The sequence below is a fragment of the Ips typographus genome, linkage group LG9 (genome assembly GCF_016097725.1).
Source record: "Ips typographus isolate SLU linkage group LG9, UJ_Ityp_2.0, whole genome shotgun sequence".
In the NCBI taxonomy this organism is placed as follows: domain Eukaryota; kingdom Metazoa; phylum Arthropoda; class Insecta; order Coleoptera; family Curculionidae; genus Ips; species Ips typographus.
The window spans coordinates 2,037,135-2,049,954 of NC_138430.1; the positions used below are offsets into that span (position 1 = coordinate 2,037,135).

Here is a 12,820-nt window from a genome sequence, read left to right on the forward strand (position 1 = left end):
ATATGACCTAGACAGACAGTAGTATAAAGTTCAAAGTCAGAAACTCTTGATTTCACTAACGAAAACGAGATAAATTTTATAGCTCTACGGCAGGTATGTTAACAGTTGTGACGTAAATATGCACGTTAGTTAGAGTCCTATAGTCTAGTTAAAAACTAGGAGGAGTGAATGTGAATTAGGTTGGCAATAGTGATCGAATATGATTGGTCAGTTAACGGTATGATTTACACAGCAGAAATCATAGCCGTTTTCTTTCGGATCCAAGCGCGTTATGATTCAGTCACGTGACCACCGAGGGATTTTAAAATTATGGTGTCATGTGATTTTTAGATCATACCGCGTTTGGGATCCGAAATCATTAGTTTCCTGTTTCATCACAGTCGTTTTTAAACCCGTCTGGCAGTGTATTGATATAGCAAAACTATAACATCATTCACATTTCATCAACAATCTTATGCCAATTTCACACAAACTCATAAATCAAATCTAGGGATTTTGTTTGTGTATGTCAGGCTTCTTCATTCGCTCTTTCTAGTTTTTAAATGAATACGCTATGATAACTGTCATTTATATGGTAAAAATGTCAAATTTGACTGATTCAGAACGTAGAGTTGTAAAATTCAGACCTTTCAACAGATTTTGTAGCTTCATGTTCGGCATTCGGACAGTTCTGCCGCAAATGTCAAAGTTACACAGTCCTAGTATGATGGGACACCTATCATGCATCACAGAACTGTCAAATATTGTCAGCTGTTGTGAAACCAGTTCTTCCTTTGGAAAGTTGGAGAGTTAAATTAATATCACTTGATTGAAAGACATATAGTTTAGACAGCTTTTATTGACCTTATGTCTACTAAGTATCCTAATATAATACCGACATTCGGTCAATAAAAGCCTAAACAAACACATTATTGGTTAAGAGTAAACTATTAATGCCCTTAAAAGTAAAAAATACATGGCAAATGCTGACTGGTCTTGAAGTTTGGATTAAAAACTTCGGACAAGGTGAGGTATCAAGATAATCTAACCAAATTTGGTGTAAATATAAATTAAGGGCAATTCTCAAATACATACCTGAAGATTCTTCTTCTCTGGATTAAGAGTCTCAGCGTAATCGGGATGAATATAAGCCTCCTCCCAGTCCTCCTCGTTGTCAAAGATCTGGTACATGTCAGGTTCAGCACGAGAAATGTCGTAAGTGTCGGGGTTAATTAAGTGGCCAAATTCCACTCTATTGGAAACGTAAATGAATACGTCAAGTTCGCGCAAGTTTCGGCAAAATGCCATATCCGCGTCGACGTTAGGACGATTGAACGACAGCTGGAGTCTGTCGTATTTGTTAAGAACGGTGGCATTCACCAAGTAAGCGCTGTTAATGAAGGGAACGTTCCATAAACCTCTGCAACAGAAAATATGTATTTGTTTCAAAGCTTGTTCTTGATGTTTTCTTGTATTAATCAATAATTTTCCGCCAGAACATGACCATGGCTGGATTATCAGGGAAAGAAGTAAAATGTTTTTAAGGCAATAGGGGTTTTGCACCAATATTATTTTTGGTTGAAAACTTTTGTGAAAATTAGCGTAGATTGTTTAGAAAAGTGCCTATAGCAAATTCACAAAACTATCTATTTATTTAGTATTAAAAAAAGGACTGAAAATGGCTAGTACGTCACGAGGCACGTCCGATTTTAATACTATTAATTCACTATAAAAGAAATCGTTTATAATAACCACAGGCTTCTAAATACTATCGAAAACCTTCTTAAACCTGTCAGACACCTCTTCAATCGTCCTGAAACCTGAGACAAATCGTTTTATAATGGCCAGAACCCTCTAAATACTCTTACGGTTTGGGCCTACTATGCTCGATACTTCTGAACGAGCACTCGATTCGGGATGAAACCGATGCGCCGCAATATCTGGCCGGGCGCGTGTTAAAGTAGGCCACAGTTAGGAAGCGCCACACCTGGAAGAATCTTTGATATTCGAGGCAAATCGCAAAGCGTTTTGCGGTCATTCTAGAACGTGGTTTGCGAATATAAAAGAAGCGGTGTCGACGGCGGGAGTAGTGAATTTGGATGGATGCGATGAACGTTACTTTTACTTTGAACACCGGTGCGGCAGTATCTTTGATCCGGTCAAACCTTGTGGATAAAAGTCAAATTAAGCCTTCACGAAGAAGTATTCTCCGGCGCACTGTGACTGGAGAATCGGCTAAAGTTTTAGGAGAAATAACAGTCAAGATTTGCCTTGGAAGGATTACGTTTTACCACACCGTGCTAGTAGCAGATATTGAAGATGAATTTATTCTGGGAATGGACCTGATTCGTCAACATGGATTTTCTTTTGATCCCGAGCAAAATATCCTATGGTTTGGAGGTGAAGAGTTCATCCTGTCAACCAATCACCGCTATGAGTCACCCATTAATGTTTTGGCATCTCAGACAGTAAAAATAAGCGGCAATTCCGAATCATTGGACATTTGGAGCAGAATTCTGGGAGCTGTATTGGACTTGTACGAAACCCGGACCGACCAGGAACATGCCTCATTGGGAAATCACTTGTAAATGAAGGAAGTGAAGTCCCAATAAGAGTTGCAAACATTTTTCCAGACGACGTCAAAATCAACAAAGGCGAAATTATTGCGGTATTCGAGCCTGTAGTCAAAGTAACCAATTGCGATGGGTGACCAGAACAGGAGGAGCAGTTGGAAGAAAACAAACTCTTAAATGAACTTGAAAAGACCTGGAAACAAATGTCAACACCACAACTGAAGAAGGCTCGGAACTCGAAGACCCGAACAACGCCGCTTCATCCTCAGTCGGATGGAATGGTCGAGAGATTTAATAAGACCATAGAGCAACATCTCTCAAAGGTTGTTGATCAGCATCAGAAAGATTGGCACCAGCATATTCCGCTCTTCTTGATGGCTTATAGAGCAGCAGTCCACAACTCAACGGGACAGTCACCATCTAAAGTTCTGTTTGGTCGAGAACTTCGACTTCCATGTGATGTGGTGTTCGGATCTCCAACAGGCCAAAGCACGAACATTGAGAACTACGTTGACGAGTTGCAAGACAGATTACTGAACATCCATGATCTGGTCAGGGAAAGTTTGAATCTAGCTGGCGACAAGATGAAAGCTCGTTATGATCTGAGGGCCAATTCGGGAGGGTACCAGAAGGATGATAAAGTTTGGTTGTTTAACCCTCAGAGGAAGAAAGGCAAATCACCGAAATTAACACCTGTTTGGGATGACAATGTGGTAAAAAGGTTAAACGACGTCGAATTGTCCATCTGGACAGACTCAAGAAATACCAGGGATTATATGAAACGGATCGGGACGATCAGCTTTAAGAGGGGGGCAGTGTTAGGGTTTGGGCCTACTATGCTCGATACTTCTGAACGAGCACTCGATTCGGGATGAAACCGATGCGCCGCAATATCTGGCCGGGCGCGTGTTAAAGTAGGCCACAGTTAGGAAGCGCCACACCTGGAAGAATCTTTGATATTCGAGGCAAATCGCGAAGCGTTTTGCGGTCATTCTAGAACGTGGTTTGCGAATATAAAAGAAGCGGTGTCGACGGCGGGAGTAGTGAATTTGAGAACGCGGTAAAGTTTAAATAGTGGAATTGTAGTAGTGTTCTTAGTAGCTGAATTAATTATTGTAGGGAGTGTTTTGAAGTGTAAATAAATTTATTAATTGTTGAGTTAAACTGACTTTGTGTAAACCCACGGGAAAATTGTAACACTATCAAAAACCTCCTTACATCTACGAAGATCCTAAAAAGGTGGGTTCTTCCTACGTTAAACGGTCCTCACTATCTGAAAAACTTTTCTCTGTTTAATGGCAGTTTTCTGATATAGACTTGTGCACTTTAACACCGATTAGTATTGACATACCATTTTCCCTCATAATAATAATAATTGAGAAACAAGCAAAGGAAAAATTAATCATCACACTAAAACAGGCACTTAAATTGAAATTCGTCGTTTGCTATAAATGCCGTTTTTCATAATAAGTCAATCAATTTAACGTACAACGGCCCTATTGCAGTTACTGAAATATGGCGAGAAATAGATACACAGATTTATTCCAAACAAATTGGTTCAATAAAAATAAACTTGTTAAGTGGGATTTCTACGTACTGGTTAATAACAGTTTAATACACCTGTAACAATAGAATAACATTGCCCTCTACACCATCCGAGAGACCTTAATACAAATAGGTCTAGCAAAACAAGGCCACAATAAACTTTTCGACTTCAATAATATTAATAAAACTGATTGCGTACGAATGTTGACGTTTTATATCACGATCATTCCACGTTAAGGGTCTGGTCGGACACCGCAGAATGCTAGCCAAAGTTTCCGCACTTATCTTCATTTGTTGTGTGTTTATGCTATTTCCTGAGGGCTTGACAAAGCCGGCACGAATTGGAGGGGGCGGCAAGGCTGGAGGTAATTATTGTAGATTGTAGAATATTGAGTGATTATGCAACTTACGAAATTGTAGATAAGTTTGGGAAAGGTAAACTGTACAGTGCAAGAATCCCAGTAAAAATTCAACACAAAAGTGCTCAATCAGCTACTTATTACGAACATAAAGATGTAAGTTATCATAATCATCAATTATTAAAATTAGTTATAAATGTTTTAATGTGTATAGGGCGCTAAAATCGTCAAGTCCAGCCATTTCGACTTAGAATACATGTTGGGGAGAAAAATTACATTTTTCTGCATGGCAACAGGTAGTACTTTTGTTACTTAATGTTACCATTACTACTCATTGTATTTATTAGGAATGCCAAGACCAGAAATAACGTGGTTTAAAGATGGAATTGAATTATACAATCACAAGTATTTCCAGGTATGTCATAAATCACATAACAAAAACAAAATTCTGAATGTGATTTTTCAGGTGCACGAATGGACTGAAGGTAACGACACCATAAAAAGTAAAATGGAAATAGATCCGGCCACGCAGAAGGACGCGGGATTTTACGAGTGTCAGGCCAACAATAAATACGCCTTGGACTTTCGCGCTTTTAGAACTGACTATGCAATGCTTACATATTAAAAGAAGCATGGGACTGTTTGTCATCATTGTCAATTTTCAGTATTTTCAGTAAACATAACTGTCTGTATTAAGCAATAATGTAGTTCACTATACTTAATAATAAATTGGAACAAACTATGTCATTTTTTCTTATCTAAACTAAATTATGATTTCCATTCCATTTCAAGAAGAAGTTCAAGAAACTTATGGAAATTCCTAAAACTAGATAGCATGATTGAAATGTCCAGTCTTTGCAAATTGTTTTTAATAACTTTAGTGGCACAATTGTGCAAAGTATATGGAATCATCTGGAGTGACGTGCAAAGTGAACAGGAAAATTGAAAATTGAAAATTATCCCCACAAAGTCAAGGGTAACGAACGGAAAAGCCAAAGAGTGCTCGCAGCAGCAAAAGTAACAATTTAATGGTCAATCCAACACCATTTTAACTACATTAAATTATTGCTTCGTTCTTGAGTGATTTTCGAAAAACTGATTTTCAAAAAAACTGCTCTATTATGTCTAAATTTGGCTTGAACAAATTTTAAAGACTGTCTTCCTGTGTATTTCGTTTTCTCGAGTCTCCTGCTGGATCTAAGTTAACTGAAAACAGTTGTGACGTTAATGACAGTTTAAGACGTTAAATTTGACAGTTGTGACACTTCAGTGGCTTATAGTCAGGTGATACTTGAACTATTAAAACTCACTCAGCAGTGAGATTAAAGATAATTAATTAAAACAAACTATTAAATGCAAAACAGTTGTACCTTTTGTATTTACATTTCAATGAAGCCGTAAATTTGACATTTGTGAGGCTAAGTAACTGTCAACTGTCAAAACTAATTCAGCGCTAACCTACAACATACAACAAGAATATATATATTTTTGGTATTTCTTCGATAAATCGCATTGCAAGTTGTATTTATAGCTCCATAGAGTTAAATTTAACAGTTGTGACATTAACACGCACATTAATATGTTTTTTACGTCACCTAACAGCTGTCACAAATCACGCAGCTGTGACGCAAAGTTACCAATCCAAAGTAGTTCTACCGCTTGGATAATTCACAGTGCACATTGTTTTAGTGAAATTTGACAGTTGTGACGTTAAGTGACGTAAGTACAGGAGTGTTCCTTAACGTTAGAACTGATAAATTTGGCACCATGAAGATGTAAACACAACTTACAGTGCAATTCCTAAAAGAATTTTATACTTTCAAGTCACTGGTGAGTCAGTTTTGACTGTTATGACAACTGTCACGTGACGTAGTATAAAAGTGTTACTTAACGTCAAAACTGTCAAATTTGGCTCCGTAGAGCTGTAAAGAGTACTTACAGTGTAATTTCTCAAAGACAGATATCTATTTGGCATTTTATACTTTCGGGTCACTGGTGAGTGAGTTTTGACAGTTATGACAGCTGTCACGTGTCGTAAGAAAAGTATGAAAGAGTATTTTAATGTCAAATTTGCCTCTATGAAGCTTTAAAAACAACTTACAGTGAAATTCCACTAATAGGCAACTATTTGTAATTTTATAGTTTCAGGTCACTGATGGTGAAAGGGTTTTGACAGTTATGACGTCACGAGACGTAAGAAAAGTATAAAAGTGTTCCTTCACGCCAGGATGGTTAAATTTGGCTCCATGGAGCTGTAAAGACTACTTAGAGTCTAATTCCTAAAAAAATACATCTATTTGGGATTTTATACTTTCAGGTCAAAGGTGAGTGAGTTTTGACAGCTGTCACGTGACGCAAGAAAAGTATGAAAGAGTATTTTAATGTCCCAACTGTCAAATTTGGCTCTATGAAGCTTTAAAAACAACTTACAGTAAAATTCCTCTAATAGGCAACTATTTGTAATTTTATAGTTTCAGGCCACTGGTGAATCGGTTTTGACAGTTATGACAGCCGTCACAAGACGTAAGAAAAGTATAAAAGTGTTCCTCACGCCAGGATGGTTAAATTTGGCTCCATGAAGCTGTAAAGACTACTTAGAGTCTGATTCCTAAAAAAATACATCTATTTGACATTTTATACTTTCAGGTCAGTGGTGTGACTTTTGACAGCTGTCACGTGACGTAAGAAAAGTGTGAAAGTATATCTTAACGTCCCCCAACTGTCAAATTTGGCTCTATGAAGCTTTAAAAACAACTTACAGTAAAATTTCTCTAATAGGCAACTATTTGCAAATTTATAGTTTCAGGTCACTGGTGAATGGGTTTTGACAGTTATGACAGCTGTCACGAGACCGAGGAAAAGTATAAAAGTGTTTCTTAACGTCGCAACTGTCAAATTGGGCTCCATGAAGCTGTAAACACAACTTATAGTGTAATTCCTCTAATGAGCAACTATTTGTAGTTTTATAGTTTTAGGTCAGTGGTGAATGGGTTTTGACAATTATGACAGCTGTTACGAGACAGAGGAAAAGTATAAAAGTGTTTCTTAACGTCAAAACTGTCAAACTTGACAATGGAGCTGTAAAACTTGGTATTTTATAATTTCCAATTAGCTTTTGATCAGTCTTTTCTTCATGATTTTCTTTTTCCCAATTTCAGAAATTCTCTTTGGCATTTTCTCCAAAAGTATATTTCTACAAATTTTCTAGTTATGACCTACATTCAATAGAAATTTGAGCTAAATAAATAAACTGGGTAATTTAGGCGGTGATCATTTTCAAGCAACGCAATTGAGCAACATTGGAATATAACCAAATGTACTCCAAACATTATCCAATCAAATTTAACCTTCCTCTACTTAATCTACTGCAAATCATTTAGAAGACCCATGATACAAGAAGAGTGATATAAATTGAATCAAATTATTTTCAATCGGCAAATAAACAAAGGGGAACCAAAATGACCGGTTGATAACTGGATATTACACCACGTTGCACTTAGATCAAACTGTTTTTTTCTTTAGAAAGGTCGTCATGAAAGTTGCCGTGTCTATAGTTTTACTTTTCGTGATTGGATTTATTGGTGAAACAGAATTGCGACGGGGAAGAACCAGAAGCAGAACCAAATCCAAGGTACTTTATTTAGCAGTTTTATTTAGTGGTGGCGGCTAACTGGTTCTAACTTGCTAATTTCAGTTTCAAATTGGTCTACCCATTACTGGCAAATACAGAGACCCCGAATCCGATAAATATTATAATAATAAAAATGTAAGTAAATTGTCGCCCCCGATTATTTAAAGTAAAGAGACGTTTTAGGGCGCAAACATCACTCTTGCCTCTCACTTCGATTATGAATACGTGCTAGGGCACAAAATTGCTTTTATATGCGTTGCAAGAGGAAATCCACGGCCACACATTACATGGTTTAAAGATGGCAGTGAGATATTCACCCATCAGTATTTACATGTAAGTTTCAAATATTTCTAATGATGGGTGTAAATTTACCGTAGCCGGTTATTTACCGGTAAGGTAAAGTAAAATTCAGTGTGTGACAGAAAAATTTACCAATTTTACCAGTAACTTCCAATTTGACCAGTAAATTTACGGGTATCTAATTGAAATTTGCTTGATCATTTTTCTGTCATGGCTGTCATTCATTTTCATAAATTCAGGATAACATCCTGAAAAATAAGGACTGAATAAAAGGCTATTTTGATTTGTTATTTACTGTTTTAGTGATTTTGTAAGTAAAGTGAAACTAAAATCAGTAACAATTTTATAACTTTTTTATGAAAAAGTAGCATTTTCTAAAAAAAATGCATTTTCAGCTTTTTGTCACTTTTCTTTTTTATATCATAAATTATGAAAAATAATATGTTTTTGAGATGAGAAAACGCAAATCTGAGGATATTATTATTTAAACAATTTGTAATTTACGAGTAATTTACTGATAATTGCCAAAATAACTGTAATAAATCTCAGAAACACGTCTTACCTCGAAAACTGTGTTAAACTGTAATTCTTGCAAATTCTAGACAAATTCACGTCATCACGTGGTTTTTGGAGGATAATTTAGCTAGGCAGTCACGTGACCACTGTCAAAATGAATGTAATAAATCTCAGAAACACGTTTTGTATCGAATACCGCAATAAAACTCTTCTAAACCTTGATTTTTGCAACTTTTGAGCGCAGCTTGACAGTTTGATAGTCAGGGACAACATTGTTGAGAAAATGACAGTTTTAAGCACATTTTTTGAAATCCTCATTAAATTTCCTATCCAATAACCTGAAAAAAGCGATACAAAACTTGGAACAGTCAAGAAGAGGTACAGAAAAGCGGTGTCAAAGTTTGAACTGTCAGAAACACAATTTGAAAGGAAAGTCAGGGACAAAATTGATTGTAAAACCCACTTGGAGTAGGAAAATGACTGTTTTAAGCACATTTTTGAAATTCTCATTAAATTTCCTATCCAATAACCTGAAAAACACTACAAACTTTGATACAGTCACGGAGAAAAACGGTGTCGCAGTTTGAACGGCCAGAAACAGAGTTTGAAAGGACAGTCAGAGACAAAATCGACCGTAAAACCCACTTGGAGTAAGAAAATGACTGTTTTAAGCACATTTTTGGAATCCTCATTAAATTTCCTATCCGATAACCTAAAAAACCCTGCAAGATTTGGTACAGTCAGGTAGAAAAACGGTGTCAAAATTTGAACTGCCAGAAATACAGTTTGAAAGTACAGTCAGAGACAAAATTAACTGTAAAACCTACTGGGATTGAGAAAATGGCAGTTTTAAGCACATTTTTGGAATTCTCATTAAATTTCCTATCCAATAACCTGAAAAAACAGTAGAAAATTTGGTACAGTCACGGAGAAAAGCGGTGTCTAAGTTTGAACTGCCAGAAACACAGTTTGAAAGGAAAGCCAGAGACAAAATTAATTGTAAAAACCACTTGGAGTAGGAAAATGACTGTTTTAAGCACATTTTTTAAATTCTCATTAAATTTCCTATCCAATAACCTGAAAAACACTACAAATTTTGATACAGTCACGGAGAAAAACGGTGTCGCAGTTTGAACGGCCAGAAACAGAGTTTGAAAGGACAGTCAGGAACAAATTTGACTGTAAAACCCACTTGGAGTAGGAAAATAACTGTTTTAAGCACATTTTTGGAATTTTCATTAAATTTTCTATCCAATAACCTAAAAAACACTACAAATTTTAATACAGTCAGGGAGAAAAACGGTGTCGCAGTTTGAACGGCCAGAAACAGAGTTTAAAAGGACAGTCAGGGACAAAATTGACTGTAAAACCCACTTGGATTGAGAAAATGGATGTTTTAAGCACATTTTTGAAATTCTCATTAAATTTCCTATTCAATAACCTGAAAAACACTACAAATTTTGATACAGTCACGGAAAAAAGCGGTGTCAAAGTTTGAACGGCCAGAAACAGAGTTTGAAAGGACAGTCAGAGACAAAATTGCCTGTAAAACCCACTTGGATTAAGAAAATGGCTGTTTTAAGCACATTTTTGGAATTCTCATTAAATTTCCTATCCAATAACCTGAAAAACACTACAAATTTTGATACAGTCACGGAGAAAAGCGGTGGTAAAGTTTGACCTGACAGAAACAGAGTTTGAAAGGACAGTCAGAGGCAAAATCGACCGTAAAACCCACTTGGAGTAAGAAAATGACTGTTTTACTCATATTTTTGAAATCCTCATTAAATTTCCTATCCAATAACCTGAAAAACACTACAAATTTTGATACAGTCAGGGAGAAAAACGGTGTCGCAGTTTGAACTGCCAGAAACACAGTTTGAAAGGACAGTCAGAGACAAAATTGATTGTAAAACCCACTGGGATTGAGGAAATGGCTGTTTTAAGCATATTTTTGGAATTCTCATTAAATTTCCTATCCAATAACCTGAAAAAACACTAGAAAAGCGGTGTCAAAGTTTGACCTGACAGAAACATAGCTTGAAAAGACAGTCAGAGACAAAATCGACCGTAAAACCCACTTGGAGGAAGAAAATGATGGTTTTAAGCACATTTTTGGAATTCTCATTAAATTTCCTATCCAATAACCTAAAAAACACTACAAATTTTAATACATTAACGGAGAAAAGCGGTGTATAAGTTTGAACTGCCAGAAACACAGTTTGAAAGGACAGACAGGGACAAAATTGCTTGTAAAACCCACTTGGAGTAAGAAAATGACTGTTTTAAGCACAGTTTTGAAATCCTCATTAAATTTCCTATCCAAACCTGAAAAACACTACAAAATTTGGTACAGTCAGTGCGAAAAACGGTGTCAAAATATGAACTGACAGAAACACAGTATTTGTAATTTACCCTCAATTTACCGGTCAAATTTTCCTGGTAACGTAAAATATTTACTTAACCGTTAATTTACCCATCACTACAGAAAACACACAAACATTTTTTTAAACTTTTCAGATTCACGAATGGCAAATTGACAGTGATAAAATCAAAAGTAAACTGGAAATAGATCCGGCTACGCAAATGGATGCGGGACTATATGAATGCACGGCCGACAACATGTATTCGATCGACCGAAGGTCCTTCAAAACTGACTTCAGCATATCTTTCGACTAAATGTAGAGCTTACTTAAGTTGTGACGCAAGATTAAAATCGCGCAAAAAATGTAGAAAGTTAAATAAAAAAACAATGATACCTTTTCAAATTATGTACGATGTCCATGTAGTCGTTTGATCTGGCGTAGAACCCATCTTTTGTCAGGGAACCCCAGAAATTACTCCATGCTTTGCCTGGTCGTACCAGCATTGGGGCAACCACAGTCCGGTTCTGTTCAATCAATAACTTCAAAGTAGACGGATTGTCCAAGTAGGCTACCGAGTCAACGGCGAAATAGTACTGGCTCTCCTTGATCACACATTGATCTCTAAAGAAACCGCAAGTTTGCTTCACAGTTCTCTTCAATGTGAGTTTTAAAGAAGAAAAACACTTACAGTGACAAATCTCTGGCCGCCCATTCGGTAGTGCCGTCTTCAGGTTTGATTTGTTTCACTGACAAATATTCGGATTGATGCGATTCAATAAATTCACTTACGTGATTGACGTGATATTTCATCTAAAAGTTTGTACAAAATAATGCATTGACTGATTTTCTTTAAATTACAAGAAAGATGGGGTTTTTATAGTCTAAAACTCGTGTCTTTTGACATAAATCCCTTACAAAAATCATATAAAACCTATAACTATCAGCAAAATTGAGATTTAGAGGAAGCCCAACTGTGAGTCAGTTACATTCCCTATTAGACAAAACCTAAGTAATTGATTGCATCTTGCTTTAATAACGTCAACATTCGATTCATCATCATCATCATCATTGCAAAAATGTAAATTATGTCACTGTAAATCAGTCAGTGTTTTGTACCTCTATGGGATCAAATTTGACAGTTTCCAGGTTTAGGAGAGAATTGTAACTAACGGCCAAATGTCGTTACTGTCAAAATTCCACTCAAAAACTATAAAACCCGTTTGGTACTCCTTATACTGATTTTACTGGATTTTAAGACTGTTTTATGGTTTTACAGCTTTATGGAGAATTTTGACAGTTGCCATATTTAAAAATAGACCAAAATTAAGTCAGAAACTGATAACCAAATGTTACAAAAACCAAAAATGCACTGATGAAAGTATAAAATGCATTCAACCAAAGTCAAACTGGCTTTGTTACTTTTCAAGTATGTTTTGCTGTTTTGTACGTCCATGGGATTGAATTTGTCAGTTTTCAAGTTTAGAACAGAGCAAAAATCAGAGCTGTAATCTGTATCTGACGGCCAAATGTCATAAATGTGAAAATTGTTCT

The 12,820-nt window shown here is 36.2% G+C and overlaps 3 protein-coding genes across 4 annotated transcripts in view; 2 read left to right on the forward strand and 1 right to left on the reverse strand.

Moving 5' to 3' along the window:
* The window catches only part of Plod (procollagen lysyl hydroxylase), a 33,083-nt gene that overhangs the window by 6,069 nt on the left and 14,194 nt on the right, over positions 1–12,820 (reverse strand). For both annotated transcript variants that reach the window (XM_081986143.1, XM_081986144.1), the window contains 3 exons: positions 11,958–12,079; positions 11,663–11,890; positions 1,075–1,399 (listed from right to left, as the gene is read on the reverse strand). In XM_081986143.1, coding sequence (XP_081842269.1) covers positions 1,075–1,399; positions 11,663–11,890; positions 11,958–12,079 — 675 coding nt within the window. The remainder of the gene's footprint in view (positions 1–1,074; positions 1,400–11,662; positions 11,891–11,957; positions 12,080–12,820) is intronic.
* Positions 4,281–5,198, forward strand: LOC145733371 (immunoglobulin domain-containing protein oig-4). The gene is made up of 5 exons (XM_081986145.1): positions 4,281–4,462; positions 4,518–4,612; positions 4,671–4,752; positions 4,804–4,871; positions 4,923–5,198. The coding sequence occupies exons 1-5, from the start codon at positions 4,357–4,359 to the stop codon at positions 5,079–5,081; spliced, it is 510 nt and encodes a 169-aa protein (XP_081842271.1). The 5' UTR covers positions 4,281–4,356; the 3' UTR covers positions 5,082–5,198.
* nkt (noktochor) lies at positions 7,915–11,674 on the forward strand. The gene is made up of 4 exons (XM_081986146.1): positions 7,915–8,087; positions 8,151–8,222; positions 8,271–8,420; positions 11,424–11,674. Exons 1-4 carry the CDS (start codon positions 7,989–7,991, stop codon positions 11,580–11,582), a joined length of 480 nt encoding a protein of 159 aa, XP_081842272.1. The 5' UTR covers positions 7,915–7,988; the 3' UTR covers positions 11,583–11,674.

What these genes read in the sequence shown, in the direction of transcription:
- LOC145733371 (XM_081986145.1), top strand. Translation starts at nt 4,357, where the DNA reads ATGCTAGCCAAAGTTTCCGCACTTATCTTCATTTGTTGTGTGTTTATG. An exon ending in CTTATTACGAACATAAAGAT is followed by an intron (nt 4,613 to 4,670) that starts GTAAGTTATCAT and finishes TAATGTGTATAG; the next exon opens with GGCGCTAAAATCGTCAAGTC. An exon ending in ACAATCACAAGTATTTCCAG is followed by an intron (nt 4,872 to 4,922) that starts GTATGTCATAAA and finishes GTGATTTTTCAG; the next exon opens with GTGCACGAATGGACTGAAGG.
- nkt (XM_081986146.1), top strand. Translation starts at nt 7,989, where the DNA reads ATGAAAGTTGCCGTGTCTATAGTTTTACTTTTCGTGATTGGATTTATT. An exon ending in AATATTATAATAATAAAAAT is followed by an intron (nt 8,223 to 8,270) that starts GTAAGTAAATTG and finishes GAGACGTTTTAG; the next exon opens with GGCGCAAACATCACTCTTGC. An exon ending in TCACCCATCAGTATTTACAT is followed by an intron (nt 8,421 to 11,423) that starts GTAAGTTTCAAA and finishes TAAACTTTTCAG; the next exon opens with ATTCACGAATGGCAAATTGA.